This window comes from Bubalus kerabau, chromosome 1 (genome assembly GCF_029407905.1).
Source record: "Bubalus kerabau isolate K-KA32 ecotype Philippines breed swamp buffalo chromosome 1, PCC_UOA_SB_1v2, whole genome shotgun sequence".
In the NCBI taxonomy this organism is placed as follows: domain Eukaryota; kingdom Metazoa; phylum Chordata; class Mammalia; order Artiodactyla; family Bovidae; genus Bubalus; species Bubalus kerabau.
Genome location: NC_073624.1, coordinates 21,980,739 through 21,999,545, shown reverse-complemented (window position 1 = coordinate 21,999,545; position 18,807 = coordinate 21,980,739). Strand labels below are relative to the sequence as shown.

At 38.0% G+C, this 18,807-nt stretch overlaps 1 protein-coding gene across 1 annotated transcript; it reads right to left on the bottom strand.

Annotated features, from left to right (window-relative positions):
• Positions 1 to 5,386: 5,386 nt before the first annotated feature.
• On the bottom strand, positions 5,387 to 16,566 carry CLEC9A (C-type lectin domain containing 9A). The gene is made up of 6 exons (XM_055566112.1): positions 16,476 to 16,566; positions 14,049 to 14,129; positions 9,895 to 10,041; positions 7,668 to 7,819; positions 6,424 to 6,545; positions 5,387 to 5,808 (listed from the first exon to the last, which is right to left on the bottom strand). The coding sequence occupies exons 1-6, from the start codon at positions 16,564 to 16,566 to the stop codon at positions 5,676 to 5,678; spliced, it is 726 nt and encodes a 241-aa protein (XP_055422087.1). The 3' UTR covers positions 5,387 to 5,675.
• Positions 16,567 to 18,807: the final 2,241 nt, after the last annotated feature.

The window sequence follows — 18,807 nt, the reverse complement described above, 5'->3', positions numbered from 1 at the left end:
CACACTCATCTCACTCTTAAAGGAACTTCTCCTTCTGAGGTCATCTTTTACAAGAGACTTCCAGGTTCATTTAAATGATATCTCAGTTCAGTTCAGTCTCTCAGTCATGTCCAACCCTTTGTGACCCCATGAACTGCAACATGCCAGGCCTCCCTGTTCATCACCAACTCCAGGAGTTTTCTCAAACTCATGTCCATTGAGTTGGTGATGCCATCCAACCATCTCATCCTCTGTCATCCCCTTCTCCTCCCACCTTTATCTTTCCCAGCATCAGGGTCTTGTGCAATGAGTCAGCTCTTCATATCAGGTGGCCAAAGTATTGGAGTTTCAGCTTCAGTATCATATTCAATGAATATTCAGGACTGATTTCCTTTAGGATGGACTGGTTTTATCTCCTTGCAAATACAAGGGAGTCTCAAGTGTCTTCTCCAACACCACACTTTAAAAGCATCAATTCTTCAGCACTCAGCTTTCTTTATAGTCCAACTCTCACATCCATACATGACTACTGGAAAAACAATAGCTTTGACTAGACGGACCTTTGTTGGCAAAGTAATGTCTCTGCTTTTTAATATGCTGTCCAGGTTGTTCACCATTAAAAGACGCTTACTCCTTGGAAGGAAAGTTATGACCAACCTAAATAGCATATGCAAAAGCAGAGACATTACTTTGCCATCAAAGGTCCGTCTAGTCAAGGCTATGGTTTTTCCAGTGGTCATGTATGGATGTGAGAGTTGGACTGTGAAGAAAGCTGAGCGCCGAAGAATTGATGCTTTTGAACTGTGGTGTTAGAAAAGACTCTTGAGAGTCCCTTGGACTGCAAGGAGACCCAACCAGTCCATCCTAAAGGAGATCAGTCCTGGGTGTTCTTTGGAAGGACTGATGCTAAAGCTGAAACTCCAATAGTTTGGCCACCTCATGCAAAGAGTTGACTCATTGGAAAAGCCCCTGATGCTGGGAGGGATTTGGGGAAGGAGGAGAAGGGGACGACAGAGGATGAGATGGTTGGATGGCATCACTGATTCAATGGACATGAGTTTGAGTGAACTCCGGGAGTTGGTGATGGACAGGGAGGCCTGGCATGTTGCGATTCATGGGGTCGCAAAGAGTCGGACATGACTGAGCGACTGAATTGAACTGAGGTTGTTTACAACTTTTGTTCTGAGAAGCAAGCATCTTTTAATTTCATGGCTGCAGTCACCAAGTGCAGTGATTTTGGAGCCCAAGAAAATAAAGTCTTTCACTGTTTCCACTGTTTTCCCATCTATTTGCCATGAAGTGATGGGACCAGATGCGATGATCTTAGTTTTCTGAATGCTGAGTTTTAAGCCAAATTTTTCACTCTCCTCTTTCACTTTCATCAAGAGGCTCTTTAGTTCTTCTTTGCTTTCTGCATAAGGGTGATATTATCTGCATATCTGAGGTTATTGATATTTCTCCTGGCAGTCTTGTTTCTAGCTTGTGCTTCATCTAGCCCAGCGTTTCTTATGATGTACTCTGCATATAAGTTAAATAAGCAGGGTGAAAATATACAGCCTTGATGTACTCCTTTCCCTATTTGGAACCAGTCTGTTGTTCCATGTCCAGTTCTAACTGTTGCTTCCTGACCTGCATATAGATTTCTCAAAAGGTAGGTCAGGTAGTCTGGTATTCCCATCTGTTTCAGAATTTTCCTCAGTATATTGTGATCCACACAGTCAAAGGCTTTGGCATAGTCAGTAAAGCAGAAATAAATGTTTTTCTGGAACTCTCGCTTTTTTGATGATCCAGAGAATGTTGACAATTTGATCTCTGGTTCCTCTGCCTTTTCTAAAACCAGCTTGAGTATCTGGAAGTTCATGGTTCACGTACAATTGAAGCTTGGCTTAGAGAATTTTGAGCATTACTTTACTAGCGTGTGAGATGAGTGCAATTGTGCAGTAGTTTGAGCATTCTTTGGCATTGCCTTTCTTAGGGATTGGAATGAAAACTGACCTTTTCCAGTCCTGTGGCCACTGCTGAGATTTCCAAATTTCCACATTTCCAAATATTGACTGTAGCACTTTCACAGCATCATCTTTCAGGATTTGGAATAGCTCAACTGGAATTCCATCACTTTCACTAGCTTTGTTCGTAGTAATGCTTCCTAAGGCCCACTTAACTTCACATGCCAGGATGTCTGGCTCTAGGTGATTGATCACACCATCGTGATTATCTGGGTTGTGAAGATCTTTTTTGTACAGTTCTTTGGTGTATTCTTGCCAACCTCTTCTTAATATCTTCTGCTTCTGTTAGGTCCATACCATTTCTGTCCTTTATTGAGACCATCTTTGTATGAAATGTTCCCTTGGTATCTCTAATTTTCTTGAAGAGATCTCTAGTCTTTCCCATTCTATTGTTTTCCTCTATTTCTTTGCATTGATCACTGAGGAAGGCTTTCTTATCTCTCCTTGCTATTCTTTGGAACTCTGCATTCAAATGGGTATATCTTCCCTTTTCTCCCCTGCTTTTGGCTTCTCTTCTTTTCACAGCTATTTGTAAGGCCTCCTCAGACAACCATTTTGCCTTTTTTCATGCAGTGGAAGAGAGAAATAGATTCCAGGGATTAGATCTGATAGACAGAGTGCCTGAAGAGCTAAGAACAAAGGTTCCTGACATTGTATAGGAGGCCAATGATTTCTACTGCCGCAGTAAAGTAGATTTCATTTTACTCTAAGTGGTGTCTTTATTATAAGGAGAGAATGATAAGAATCTTACATATCTCAGCTACTTTTTGTGAGAAATGAGAGATTAAGTAAAAGTATTTTTAATTTAGCATGTATTTGATGAGAGTCTGCTTTATGGTAAGGTGTTGTTCTAGGGATGGTAGATAAGTGGTAGAAAAGTAATAGTATAATCAGTTCAGTTCAGTTCAGTTGCTCAGTCGTGTCCGACTCTTTGTGACCCCATGAATCGCAGCATGCCAGGCCTCCCTGTCCATCACCAACTTCCAGAGTTCACTCAAACTCACGTCCATTGAGTCAGTGATGCCATCCAGCCATCTCATCCTCTGTCATCCCCTTCCTCTCCTGCTCCCAATCCCTCCCAACATCAGAGTCTTTTCCAATGAGTCAACTCTTTGCATGAGGTGGCCAAAGTACTGGAGTTTCAGCTTCAGCATCATTCCTTCCAAAGAACACCCAGGACTGATCTCCTTTAGGATGGACTGGTTGGATCTCCTTGCAGTCCAAGGGACTCTCAAGAGTCTTCTCCAACACCACAGTTCAAAAGCATCATAGTATGCTATTATATTATATATAATAGTATAGTAGTATACTAATAACAATAATTAGTGAAATATTATTGGTATAATAATTATTAGTGGAAATTTCCTTCCTGTAAGTCCCAAGACACTTTCACACCCACTGTCTCTAGGGAAAAAACTAGTCCATGCTTAGGGGAGCCTGCAGACCTAGAACAGAGACTGTCTATAGATTCATTAGGTTTAGACAAGTATCCTCTCCGGAAAGTTGGTGACAATTTACCTGTAAACTTCATCTTCTTGATATCCTTATAACATGAGCAGTAAAGAGATCGTTTTTATCTGGAGTACACAAAGCAGTTGATGTCTAGAGATGACTGGGGATTTACCCAGACAACAGCAGCAAGCACAGGTAGAGAGTAAAATTCCATGTAAGATGCTCTCTCAGCAAATTTACATATATGGATAATCTCATCCTCAAACAATATTTGAAGCAAAGTCTATATATATTTTCAAAGAGGAAATTGAGGCATTGAGAGATGTAGTTAAAAGTGCTGGAGTGTTAGTCTCAGGGATCCAGGTCATGAGTCTTTTTTTTTTTTTCTTTCTTTCTCTTAAAATTGGAGTGTAATAGCTTTACAATGTTGTTAATTTCTGCTGTACAATGAGGTGAATCAGCCACAATGGCACCCCACTCCAGTACTCTTGCCTGGAAAATCCCAAGGATGGAGGAGCCTGGTCGGCTGCAGTCCATGGGGTCGCTAAGAGTCGGACACGACTGAGCGACTTCACTTACATTTTTCACTTTCATGCATTGGAGAAGGAAATGGCAACCCACTCCAGTGTTCTTGCCTGGAGAATCCCAGGGATGGGGGAGCTTGATGGGCTGCCGTCTATGGGGTTGCACAGAGTCAGACACGACTGAAGCGACTTAGCAGCAACAGCAGCAGCATACATACGTCCTCTCCCCCTTGAGCCTCCCTCTCACCCCCACCCCCATTCCACCTAACTAGGTCATTACAGAGCACCAAGTTGAGCTTCTTGTGTTATACAGTAGCTTCCCACCAGATGCCATTTGAGACATGGTAGCTACACTCTCAGTTCATCCCACCCTCTCCTTTTCAATCCTGTGTCCACGAGTTTGTTTTCTACACCTGTGTCTCTATTCCTTCCTACCCTGCAAATAGGTTAAGCAGTACCATTTTTCTAGATTCCATATATATGCATTAATATCTGATATTTGATTTTCTCTTTCTGACTTACTTTACTCTGTATAACAGTTCACTGCAGCAACTATTTAACCAGGACAAGGAAGCAAACTAGATGTCCATCAACAGATGAATGGATAAAGATGTGGTACATACATACCAAGAAATATTATTTAGCCATAAAAAGGAATGAAATTGAGTCATTTGTAGTGGTGTGGGTGAACCTGGAGTCTGTCATACAGGTCTTGAGTCTTTTTATATGTGAGCAGTGGGGGTAGTCAGTAAGAGGTAGAAAGGAAGATCACAGTTCTTCTATTTTTGTAGTTTTTTTTAAATTTATTTTTAATTGAAGGATAATTGTTTTACAGTGCTGTGTTGATTTCTGCCCTACAACAATGTGAATCAGCCATAAGCATATGTGAACCTGAACCTTCCTCCCACCCCGCTCACCCTATCCTGCCTCTCTAGGTTTTCACCAAGCACCGGGTTGTGCTCCCTGTGTTATACAGCAACTTCCCACCACTAGCTGCCTATTTTACATATGGGCCACAGCTCTTCTTTACTGGATACACACTGCTGTGCCAGCCTGACTATTCCTTCCACATACATGTAGCTCTGGTTGTTCTCTCCAGTAAAATTCTGCAGTCCTAAAAAATGATTTTTTTCTTATAGGCAGCAGATAGCAGCCTATCTTTCCTCTAATTTGAAAATCCATGTCACTGTCTTCCCATCCTACCAGTCTGATAACATAATGCCTGGCAAGCCCAGCAAATGCATAGAAAGATTTTGCAAACAGTGAGTTTGAAAGATCACATTTATTCATGTATTAAAAAGGGTATCAGTTAGCTAAAATTGCATAATCTCATCAGTGATTTATTGATTTTTCTGTAGAGTTTATAGTCACTCTAAATTTAAAAAAAAAATAGAAAGAGAGAAAGAAAAAAAAAGACAAATGGAAATGGTTTTTCTTCAGCTTGGTCTCCATTCTGTACCGTTTTGTCCTCTGTTGCTCTAAACCAATTTTATTCTTGGTAATTAATTTGAACAGTGTCAAAGAAACATCTGGAAAGCATTGAGGAATATTACCAAGTGTAAAGGCAAGATAGGCTTTGTGTTCCAGGTAGCTGGTTTTACAGCTCTTGCACTGGTTTAGTTCTGCGCTGCTCTTAGGCTCATTATTACAGGTTTTTGAAGGATCTATCGCAAATATGGTCATAATGGAGTCATCACTTTAAGCAAAATTTCTTTCAGGTAGAAGATCTTAGTGCATACTTCTCACAGATGAAATATTTCCAAACGCTGCAGTTAGCAGAAGAAAGGTCGTTGTCTCTGAGGTATCCACAGACCTGATTAGTTGACTGGGGTCCCTGTCTTGGCAACCTGGAGCGGCAAGTCAGTGCATCTGAGGTTAGGTGTGGGCTTACGGAGATGTTCTTTGGGCAATAAAATGAGAGAGGCACAGCTTTTTGTTTTAATCTGTCACCCTCTTGTGGTAGTTTTTCCCTCCTTCTTCAATAACAGGGCTATTTTCTCAAAATAAAATGTGCAAATATTATTTCAATGGGCAGCATATTTTTAAAAATGCTTGAATACACAAAGGTAGGCTCTAATTTCAAATCTCTTTTCTGACTCTTAATTTTCAAAATATGAAGGCACTGCTGACCAGTCTCACCAGTTCTTTCTGAAATCTTACTATGGGAATCACTTAATTAGCACTCTCTCCATTCAATGATACAAAGGAAATGTACTTGATAATCACATAATATCATTCATTCAGACTTTCAGATTTTGATGTGAATGTGCTCGCGTGGGGCTGAGAAGGAGAAAGATTTAGAAGCCACGTAGCTACTCTTTATCTTGGCTTGGATTCCAATCAAGCCTATGAAATTATCATGCTCATTATGTCTCCTGGAGGAAATGTAAGGTATAAGATAAAATGAATGGCTAATTTCCCACCTGTGTCTAATTCTTGGAACATTTCCCTTAGAGACTTACAGGTCAGCGGAAGGAGAGGAGCCATCCTGCCAAAGCCAAGGTTGGTTGGACCCATTCTGTGACAGTCCTACCCAGTAATCATAGTTTCTCTTGATCTTCTTCAGACTGCCCGTGATAAAGTCCTATAAGAAACAAGACTTGAACAGTGAACCAAGGTTGGAGTGGTACTCCAAAACAAACAAAAAGCTAATAAACTACCATGAAATAGAAGTGTGATATTTTGCCTCTACAAATGCAATTGGAACTTGAAGGCTGGAAAGAGAGAAACTTTAAAGAAAGTATACTTTCCCCCTTATTGCTAAATGATCAAGGTGGTGTTAAAAACTATGAAAAAAATAGGCATCTGATGTCAAAGTAATTTTAATGGATTCAGAATTTGGCAGATAGTATATATATGTCTTTTCCAGGATATGTCAGTGTGAGAAATAGTTTAGAAGACTCCAGAAGCAATTAACTGCAGGCATATTTTGTAGGAATAAATATTTCTAGCTTTTATCACTTAATTTGCACAGAAAAAAATAGTGCAAACCCATAACTGTCATTAGCTAGTCCAATTTGCTTTGGTTTATTACATATCCTTAACAAATTGCTCTATTATTCTTATAAAAATGAGCTTTGACTAATTACTGAATATGGTAGATGTATATTTTTAATAAATTCAGAAATGTGTAACTGTGCTTTCTACTTCACACATAATTTATGGGTATAACAATTTCAAGGAAACATCTTATTCATTAAAATATTAGTAAACTAGGTATAATGTCAATTAAACAGTTCATTTAGCAAATGTTTATTTTCACAGATCTCTCCATTTCATGACGTCACCTCACTTTTTGTACTTCTACTTTTCTTGATAATTATATAATTGTCATAGTTTAGCATACCTCCCTAAAGTATTGAAACTTCAAATTTAAAGCAAATTAAACATATATACAATCATAATGTGTGCATATCTGGGAGTGGATTAGCATGTTACAAAATGGAATTTCTCTTGCTCCCTCCATTTTTGAGTAACAAAGAACACAGAACTAACATATTCTCCATGATTTCTGAATAACCATCCTGTATTTTGTTTCTCCAATTAAAAGGAAAACAAGCCATGCCAATTCCTACTTTGAATACTAAAACTTTTTTTTCCCAACAAATATACCATTGTTACAGAGTATTAAGGAATTCTATGAGAATCAGTCTTTTCATTTCATAGGTATTTTCAGAATGATATGAAATCATAAAGCAGTGTTTACCATTTCTTCTTTGCTCTCTATTTGCAGAAGATCAGAGCCCTTCTTCCAACAATCCTTTCTACTAGTGTGCCAAAATGTCCAGCTTTCAAAGACATGATAACAACTTTCTCCATTCTGAATCCAGTTGTTTGGACAAGGGCTGCAGTTATAGGCTTCAAATATAAACATTTCATTAAAGTTATTGTACAAATATTGGTAGCACACCTTTGCAAAAGAACCCCTTGTATTATTCCCAGTGAAGCTGAATTCTCTCCAGTGATCCCCAACTTTTTTTGCACCAGGGATCAGTTTCGTGGAAGGCAATTTTTCCATGGACCTGGGAGCGGGGCGTGGTTTTTGGGTGATTCAAGCACATTACATTTACTATGCACTTTATTTTTATTATTATTACATCAGCTGCAGCTCAGATCATCAGACATTAGATCCCATAGGTTGGGGACCCCTGCTTTAACCCAGTGGCTCATATGATGCAGTTCTCAGCAGTTTAAGCTCCTTTGAAGCTGAAGACAGTAAGGTTTGTACAATTACTTCCAAGTGCAATAGGTCTCTAAGAGTTTAAGATAAAATTAATTTGGGAATACTTTTCCCTGATTGTTTCTCTTCTATAATAATTGATCTGATTATTCTATTTTTAGATATCTTTCCGCCTTTTAATTTTACATCATTTATAATCTTCACTTGTTTGCTTATTGTTTTGTGTCCATTAATATTATTGGCCCAATTTAATTGAGAATGTAATGAGCCATTAGGTGAGTAGAGTAGTAAGCCTCCAGTTGATTTTTAAATTCTGAAAGTCAAGCATGAAAATGTTTCTCATATAGCGGAGAGAACAAACAGGGCACCTTGAGGAGTGATTTTAAAATACGTAGGTGAGGAAAATTGAACAAGTGACCAATACATTTAATTTAGGACTTTGATATAACTAAGAAGTAAGTCTTAATGTTTCACCAGTTTTATAGAACTTATCTCAAGAAGAAATGTATTCATGAAAGAAGGATGCTCAGATGTATAAAAGGGGAACCAAAGATCAGGACTTTGACCAAGTGTTTCTAGCACAATTTTATAGAAGGAAAGACTCTGATACTTCCAGAACTGTAGTCTCCAGGGAAAAGCCTTCTACTTAGGGTCACAAATAGTTCATTATCAGTTTCCGTGGCCCAGATGTCAAATTATTTAGGGCTCTTCTTCAATATCCTTTCAGAACAACGCTAATCAGTATCCTGAATATTATTAAAGTTATAGCATAAGCAGTGCTGACAATGGCAATTGAAAGGCTGAGAACATGCTGGGTTTGAATTAATCTCCAAAATGGATTTTGTCACTGATTTAAGTGATCACGTGACTGAGCGACTAAACAACAACAACGCTGATTAAGTAAGGTTGATGATTCAGAGGTGGGCCTAATCCATGCTTTCAGCAGATCATAAACCGTTGTATTTTTTAAAATATTTACTTGACTAAATCTCAGTTAGAAGGAACTACCTGGCTTATTGACAATTACTAAAATGATAGCCACTACAGAGAAGTTAATTTTCTAAATTTTATGTGTAGGTGAAAGAGTGTGTGTTCAGTTGTACCCGACTCTTTGTGAACCCATGGACTGCATGCAGCTCACCAGGCTCCTCTGTCCATAGAATTCTCCAGGCAAGAATACTGGAGATACACACAAATTTGAATGATTGGATAAAACATAAAATGCTTTTTTTGTTTAATCTTACCTACTCATTTCACTCATTACATTTTGACATTTGACTGTATATTTTCCTCTTTTTCTATTTCTTGGAAGCTCAGTATTTTGCACATACTATTAATGTAATGTGGGCTTACCAGGTGGCATTAGTAGTAAAGAATCAGCCTACAATGCAAGAGATGCAGAAGAAGTGAGTTCCATCCCTGAGTCAGAAAGATTCCCCTGGAGGAGGGATTGGCAACCTACTCCAGTATTCTTGCCTGGAGAATCCCATGGACAGAGGAGTCTGGCGGCTACAGTCCATACAGTCACAAAGAGCTGGACACCACTAAAGTGACTTAGCATTGATGCATGTATAAATGATATTGAACTAAAGAGCAGATCAAGAGTATCTCTCTCCTATTTTTTATGAAATCCTGACTATAATTTACAGAGAAATATGCGTTGCTATGGGTTTTTTGTTTTGCTGTCATTGTTTTGAGGAACTGGTGTATACATTGTTATCCATACAGTGAAAATTGATTTTATATCAATTACCTGAACTGAAAGAATTCTGCATTAAGGTTTGGCAATATGTCATCTGTAGGTTGGGGTTTCTCTTCCACTGTGTGAAGTTGAGCAGTGCTCTCTCCTGTTGGATGAGTTTTTCTTGCTGCTTCATTATAGTAGTGGACATCTGAAACACTTCAAACAATAATAACCATTCCTGATAAAATACTGACACATAACAAAATAAGCCTTCAATCTAGACTGAAGAGAACTACATATTACTCATTATATTTGTGATTAAAAGTTACAAAGGATGTCTATTTAGGTGTTCTGCCCATTTTTTTTATTGTGTTGTTTGCTTTTTTATATTGAGCTACATGAGCTATTAGTATATTTTGAAGATCAATCCCCTTATTGGTTGCTTGATTTGAAAATATTTTCTCCCATCCTTAGGGTTGTCTTTTAGTCTCATTTATGTATTTCTTTGTTTTGCAAAAGCTTTTAAGTCTCCTCTGTTTATTTTTGTTTTTATTTTCATTACTCTAGAAGGTGGGTTAAAAAAGATCTTGTGATTTATGTCAAAGAGTGTTCTTGCCTATGTCTTCCTTTAAGTTTTACATTGTCCAGCCTTACATTTATGTCTTTAATCCATTTTGAGTTTATTTTTGTGTATGGTGTTAGAGAATGCTTTTATTTCATTCTTTTACATATAGTTGTCTGGTTTTCCCAATGCCACTTTTTGAAGAGGCTCTCTTTTCTCTAATGTATATTTTTGACCATAATTTCATGGGTTTATCTCTGGGCTTTCTATCCATTGACCTATATTTCTGTTTTTGTGCCCATACCATACTGTATTGATGACTGAAGCTTTGCAGTATAGTCTGAAGTCAGGGAGTCTGATTCCGCCTGTGGCAGATTCATTTCTATATATGGCAGAACCAATCAATATTGTAAAGTTTAAAAATAAAATTAAAAAAAAAAAGATTGCTTTGGCTACCTAGGGTCTTTTGTATTTCCATACAAATTGTAATTTTTTCTAATCATGTGAAAAATGCCCTTGCTAATTTGATAAGAATTGCATTGAATCTGTAAATTATTTTGAGTAGTATTTCACAATATTGATTTTTCCAGTCTAAGAACATGGTATATCTCTCTATCTCTTGGTGTCATCTTTGATTTTTTTCTTTCATCAGTATTCTATAATTTTGTCATCACTAAAAAATCTACAAACAATAAATGCTGGAGAAGATGTGGAGAAATGGGAACCCTCCTATAGTGTTTGTGGAAATGTAAATTGATACAGTTGCTATGGAGAACAGTGTGGAGGTTCCTTAAAAAACTAAAAATAGAAGTACCATACTGCTACTGCTAAGTCGCTTCAGTCGTGTCCGACTCTGTGCGACCCCATAGACAGCAGCCCACCAGGCTACCCTGTCCCTGGGATTCTCCAGGCAAGAACACTGGAGTGGGTTGCCATTTCCTTCTCCAACACATATGCTGCTTCTACCCATTTCCCTTGTTCCTTACAGAACCGGTCTAATTGTAGAACAGTATTATACTTAAGAGACCCTCCAAAGGGCCACTGTTCGCCGTCCTCCAATGATACCATGGCCACACAGTATCACATAGGAAGACCAGGTGTGTCTTCTTTAAGCCCTGGGGATCAAATCTATCCCAGTTTTTCAGGATACAGTTCAAAGGAGTGAGGCTGGAATTGTTAGCTCCCATCTTGTCCTGAAGGATCCCAGACGAGCCCCCAAGATGAAAGTTTGTTGATGAATCACACAAAGACACTGGGATTCTTGGCCCCCATAGGAGAAGAATTCAATCTGGGGCCAGAGACGAGGCTTGATCACTCAGAGCTTTTGTGTAATAAAGTTTTATTAAAGTATAAAGGAGATAGAGAAAGCTTCTGACATAGGCATCAGAAGCGGGCAGAAAGAGTATGACCTAACAATCCCACTACTTGGCACATACTCAGGGAAAACCATAATTCAAAAAGACACATGCACCCAAATGTTCATTGCAGCACTATTTACAATAGCCAGGATGTGGAAGCAATCTAAATGTCCATCAACAGAGGAATGGATAAAGAAGATACATACAATGGAATATTATTCAGTCAAAAAAAGGAATGAAATAGTGTCATTTGCAGAGACATAGATAGACCTAGAGACTGTCATACAAAGTGAAATAAGTCAGAAAGAGAAAAACAAGTATCATATCATATTACTTATATGTGGAATCTAGAAAAATGATACAGATGAACTTGTGTACAAAGTGGAAATAGAGACACAGATAGAGAGAACAAATTTGTGGATTCTAAAGGGGAAGGGGAAGTGGGATGGATTGGGAGATTAGGCTTGACATACATATACTACAATGTATAAAATAAATAACTAATTAAAACCTGTTGTATAACACAGGGAACTCTACTCAGTGCTCTGCGGTGACCTAAAAGGGAAGGAAATCTAAAAAAGGGGGGAAATATGGACACATATAACTGATTCACTTCACAGTACAGCAGACACTAATACAACATTGTAAAGCAACTATATTCCAATTAATTTTTTTAAAAAATCTACAAAGGATGTACAGCAAACAAGCTCTTTGCCATCCCTGATTCCTTACCCACTCAATTCCAGCCCTTTGATGCACTCAGATTTATCAATTTATTTTTTATTCTTCCAGAGGTGTTTTGAAATTTACAGGCGAATGAATATAAAGTTCCCTCAATCTTCTTTACACAAATGATAACAATCTTTTTACATGGTTTTTCACTTTTTATTTGATCACTTAAAATGTATTTTTGACATAATACTGTTAGTACATGAAGAGCTTTCTCATTCTTTTTTATATTGGAGTCTATTGTATGAATATATCATGATTTATTTTAATAATGCTTCATTGACTTTTACACTATTTGTAATCTTTTGTTATTGTAGAAAGAAATACTGTAATGAGGAACCATAGTTATACATAGTTTCACACATGTGTAAGTACATTTGTAAGATAAGTTAATAGGTCAAAGTTTTGTGCATTTACATTGCATTAGATATTTCCAAATTACCTTCCATGTATCCTGATGCAAACTGCATAGGTTTGAATCTCCTTGACTTTTACACTACTACCACACTCACACTTCTGACACTTCTGTTCACCAAATGTACTGTCTCCATTCCACCTCACCCCCTTGCCCTGCTCTACAACACCAATTGGGTGTCCTATAATTTAATTTAATTCTGACACTATCTTCCTGGAAATAGCGTCAGTTTCCAGAGGTTAAGATCTCAGTCCCAAAGACTGCTCCCCACCTCCGATGCCAATGCAAGTAGTAGACTCCCAGGTTAGCATGACTTCTTTTTGATTTGCCTACAAATTAGAAGTTTCCATGACTCCCTCCTGGCTTCTATTCATTTGCTACAGCAGCTAATTCATCACCAGCTAATTCCTCCTAGATGGAGAAATGATTTGCCAAGGCATACAAGACATAAGAATTATCTAGACAATTACTCTTCATCACTGTCTTTCTAAGCATATTTCTTTGTGCTAGCATAAGTGGCAATAAAGTTTCTTGGTCTTTTTTCTGGAACCTGTGCTTCTGTAATTGTTACACTATATAAAAAATTCATTTGCTATATATAAAAACATGTCTTCACTTTGAACTGAAAGAAAAAAAGAAATGTGGCAAAATACTGGCCCAAATAAAGTCCTCACATTTGCCTTAAACAAAATTGTACCTTGTCTAATATAAACTGAAAGTTCATAATAAAATAATCTGTATAATTTAGAATAAATGTATATTAGAAAAGGAAGAGCATATTACTGAAAACCTTCAAATTGTATGCTTTGGCATATTAACATAATTCATAAATGGGATCATAATATAAGTGATTATTTGCATCATTTTTCCCAAAGAGACCTATGGTATTAGATTTGAGTTAAACAGCTTACCATTGACTATTAAAAGTTATCAGTGGCATCTGAGTGCTTTAGAGAGTTATAGCTAATGGATATCCCATAACTTAAATAAGGAAGTCATTATTTTATATAATTATATTCATTTAGGTGTTTCTAATTGATTTATCAATGTATAAATTATGAAGTTCCAGTTAAAATGCTATGCATACCTCTATGTAATGCTACATGTAGTATGCAACCTATCTATATAGATTATTTTGAAGATATCCTTTTATACTTACATTTGATGCCCAAGAAAACAGAGGTTGCCAATGAACCAATGCAGAAAATACATAAGATCACTGTCACAAGACACCATACTCCTAAACAAGAAATAGAGGCAATGAAATTGATTTAGAGAAAGTAGGGGAAAGAAACGGGTCAGTTAAGTTTGGTTCACTTGCTCAGTCATGTCTGACTCTTTGCGATCCCATGAACCGCAGCATGCCAGGCCTCCCTGTCCATCACCAACTCCTGGAGTCCACCCAAACCCATGTCCATCGAGTCAGTGATGCCATCCAACCATCTCATCCTCTGTCGTTCCCTTCTCCTCCTGCCCTCAATCTACAGGAAAATACTAAACCGAGTAAAATGAGGAGGTAATATTGTAACTGTGTATAACAGGAAAAGGTGAACTCAAACTCTTTGAAATGCAAGACATAACTTGGAAAAATGCCAGCTTGGACAGCTTTCACAAGATACTTCTTTTATCCTTGTATGACACCACCAGCTCAGTAACTTGTTAGATGTATTCTCTTCCAACAGTCTTTTAGAGATGATGGCAAACTAGGCAGTGAGTTTTGATTTTTGAGAGCAAAAGGGCTGTTTCCAGGACTTCTTGGGAGTCTAGTGGTTCAGAGGGCTGCCCTGGTGGTTCAGAGACAAAGAATCTGCCTGCAATGTGGGAGGCCCAGGTTCGATTGCTGGGTCAGGAAGATCCCCTGGAGAAGGGAAGGGCAAACCCTCCAGTATTCTTTCCTGGAGAATTCCATGGACAGAGGAGCCTGGTGGGCTACAATCTATGGGGTTTAAAAGAGTCAAACACGACTGAACTACCAGCACTTTCACTTTCAGTGGTTAAGAATCCTCTTGCCAATAAAGGGGACACAGGTTTGATCCCAGGTCTGGAAAGATCCCAAATGACATGGAGCAACTAAACTCCTGTACCTCAACTACTGAGCTTGTGCTCCAGAGCCCGTGCTCCACGACAAGAGAAAGCACTGCAATGAGAAGCCCACACACCGCAACTAGAAAGTTGCTCCCACTTGTCACGACTAGACAAAGTCCATGTGCAGCAAGGAAGACCCAGTGCAGTCCCCCAAATTAAATAATAAATAAATTAATTAATTTTAAAAAGCTGTCTCCAATCTCCTCATCTCTGGTCAGTGTCATTTGAGCACGATTGATTCAAAGGTATTTCCCTTTGAACGTATGATTTTGGATAAGGAACATTTTTAAAGACAATTTTGCAACAATTCAGGGAGCAAAAACGAGTGAGTGATTTGTTATATTCTTAATGCTAGTGAGAGAAAAAAGCATACTATTTATCTCTGGATAATGATGAAGACTGAATAATGACTCTACCCAAAATGCCTATGTTCTAATCTCTGGAACCAATAAATATTTCCTTATGAGGAGAAGGAGACTTTAAATGTATAATTAAGTAAAGGATCTTTGAATGGGGAGATCATCCTGTTTTATCTGGCCCTTATAAGTGAGACATAGATCAGAGGAACAGACTGCCATATAATAAAGGAAGCCAAGACACATCTGAAGATGTGCCTCTGTAGTTGAAGATGGAAAAGGAGCCACATGTTAAGGAAAGCAAGGATGCAACTCTAGAAACTGGAGAAGACAGGGAATGGTTTGTCCCCTAGAGCAGTGTTCCCCAATCTGTTGGCACCAGGGGCTGGTTTCATGGAAAATGGTTTTTCCATGGATTAGGAAGGTGGGGATTGTTTGGGGATGATTCAAGTGCATTATGTTTGTTGTGTACTTTATTTCTATTATTATTGTATCAGCTCCAGTTCAAATCACCAGTCATTAGTTCCTAGAACTTGGGGACTCCTCCCCTAGAGCCTCTTTATGGAAAGTAACCCCACAACACCTTGGTTTCAATCCAGCAGAATCCATTTTGGACTTCTGATCTCTAGGACTATAAGAAAATAAAACTATGTTGTATTATGCCCCTAAGTCTGTGGTAATTTATTACCTAAACAAAAGGAAACTGATATAAATATTCTATATTAAAGACAGAACTGACCCAGGCTGAGGAGTGTTTGCCACTTTTCTCAACCTATGTTTTCTCTTTTATTTCTTAGTATTTATCAGATAATTTACAGTCTGTTTTTTATGTGGAAGCTAAAATTACACAAACTATGTGAGTTCTTTCACTTATTTTCCAAATCCAGGAATTGTCTTTCCAGCAAGAGAGAGAGAGAGAAACCCAATGTACTACATATGTCAAGTCCTTTTCTCTTTTCCTTTTTCACCTCTACTTACTCCTCCTCCACTTTATTTCATTTTTAATATTAGCATATTATGCATATTATTATACTTTTAAGTGGGTTATCTCAGATTATAAATATCACCTTGGGCTCATCATAGAACAGGAGAAAAGAAAACCCATAAACCACAAGGTCTTAGTGTAAATAGTTAGAACTGGTTACCTGAATTTTTGGTGGAAGACAGATGTTTCTGATAAGGGTTTGATGTTGGAGTATCCCACTGAAGAGAGGTGTATATTTCATCCTCTTGCATGTCTGGGATGCTTTGATGGATAAGGCAGTCCACATGAAAGGCTGAGACAAATTCTCCTTTTGTAGTCCGGAGCAGATTAATGCAAGAACTGAAATTAGTTACCTTTTCACACCCCTGGGAAAACATGTTGAGTTTAAGGAATAGAATACATACATCTTCATCCAGAAAGTAGAAGTTTATGAGGTTTTAGCCAAAGCATAACTTGGTAAAGAGGGAAATGAGAAAGAAACTGAACCAATACGGCCAGTTACAGAATAGATTATTGCTCTTGTTTTTACAATGTAGCAGATGTTGAAGGTGATAGTACTGGATTACTATCAAGATGAAAAGGACAGAGAATGAGCTTATGTTTGGGATAGAATATGAAGATGAGAATGACCTTGATAGCAAAGAATGAGGATAACTCACATTGGGCAAACCAGTATGGAAAGAGTTGTATATTACTGTACATCTTTAAACAAGGAAGCTGGAAAGGGATTTAATCCCTAAAATAAATGTACACACTATATATTAGTTGGGGGTGATGCAGTTGTTGTGACACGTAAACCTCAAAATAATTATTGTTTAACACAGAGTTTATTTCTCACTTACATAACATTTTGTTACCTAGTCCAAGCTCACTCGGCTCACCATTCAACAGGCCAATTAAATGAGAGATGAAGTATTGAGGCAATGAACAGGAGAAGATGGCAGACAAATGTCTCAAAATAACCATCTTATGGGGACTTAATACCAGATTCTTTTATAGAACAGATGGGATGGGGATGAGGAGGTAAAATAAAAAAGGCCATTAATCTTACAAATATTTCCTGGAATTCCAGGCCAGTCTCTGCGGAATGAGCATGGGGGATGTGTTAATTTCTTCCTTTTTGTAGCCATCCACAGGTGGACAGGGTCCTGAACAAAGATATTTTTGTTTAACATTTAGGCATAGAGGCAGGGTTCCCCAAGGCAGGTTATTATGTGTGAACAGTATCCTTTGTTTTTGTTGTTATTGTCTTCGATCATTGCTATTTTAATCTTAGACTCAATAATGCTAACATATGCATTTATTATTGTGCTATTTCAGTTGTTTCCCTGTAGAGGGGAGGGAAGCTAGGGAAGGAGGGGATGTATGTATAATTATGGCTGATTGGCATTGTTGTATGGCAGAAACCAACACAACATTGTAAAATATTTAAAAATATTTAAAAAAATCAGCAAAGGAAAAAAAAAAAAAGAAAGAGAATACATTATCCTTGGGAAAAAAATAAAGGTATCCTTTTAGTGAACAAAGCAACAGGAAGCAAAGGTTAAAGTAAAAGATAACAGGTCCGCATGGAGTAAATTCTCCCCTGTAACAATTTTAGCTCCAGTAATCCTGATTTAACGGGCTTCCCAGGTGACTTAGTAGTAAGGAACCCACTTGCCAATGCAGGTTTGACCCCTCATCCTGAAAGATCCCCTGCAGAAGTAAATGGCAACCCACTCCAGTATTCTTACCTGAAAAACCCAATGGACAGAGGAGCCTCGTTACTATAGTCCATGGGGTCACAAAGAGTCGGACACGACTTAGTGATTGAACAACAACAAATCCTAGTTAATGGGTAGTTGTCTTCTAAATGTAGCCTTGCTCCTTCCGTCTTGTGAGTGATTAAATGTCCTACTTCTAGCCATTGGATAGAAAAGGAGAAGCTGGAAAATCTACAACCATTTCTTAAAAGCCATGACCTTGAAATACTGGGTATCACATTCACATCCACTAATAATGTCTGTGTTTGGTTCTAAAGGTTGGGCCAGATCAACATAATTTTTGCCTGGCTGGCAAGATTTCTGTAGTAATTTCACTGTAGAAGGGAAGCATGAATTATTTAATGGATGGAGGGTTGTTTCTGCCCCATCTTGTGACTACAGTATTGGTATTGAGAAACTTGATACTTTAATCCTCATTCGTATATTGGCCATTTGTCCTCATGGCCAAAAGTCATATCTTAGTAATTTACAGTCTGCAGATCCCAACTATCTGCAAAATTCTCTTTTGTTTCAGTGTCTCACTGGATCAATCATTGATCTCTGTAACAGAAGAAATCAAAGGGCACACTCCAGGGGTCATCTGAGGGCATTTAACAAGGACACTTTTATAAAGTTTGAGAAGGATTAAGGGACTCATTGGAAAAGACCCTGATCTTGGAAAAGATTGAGGGCAAGAGAAGAGGGCAACAGAGGATGAGATGCTTGGATGGCATTACTGACTCAATGAAC

Coding starts and splice junctions, on each gene's coding strand:
- CLEC9A (XM_055566112.1), bottom strand. CDS start 16,566: ATGCAAGAGGATGAAATATACACCTCTCTTCAGTGGGATACTCCAACA. Junction 6,546..7,667: donor TAGAGAGCAAAGAAGAAATG/GTAAACACTGCT, acceptor TGTTTCTTATAG/GACTTTATCACGGGCAGTCT. Junction 5,809..6,423: donor TCCTCTCCTTCCGCTGACCT/GTAAGTCTCTAA, acceptor TTGCCGCTCCAG/GTTGCCAAGACAGGGACCCC.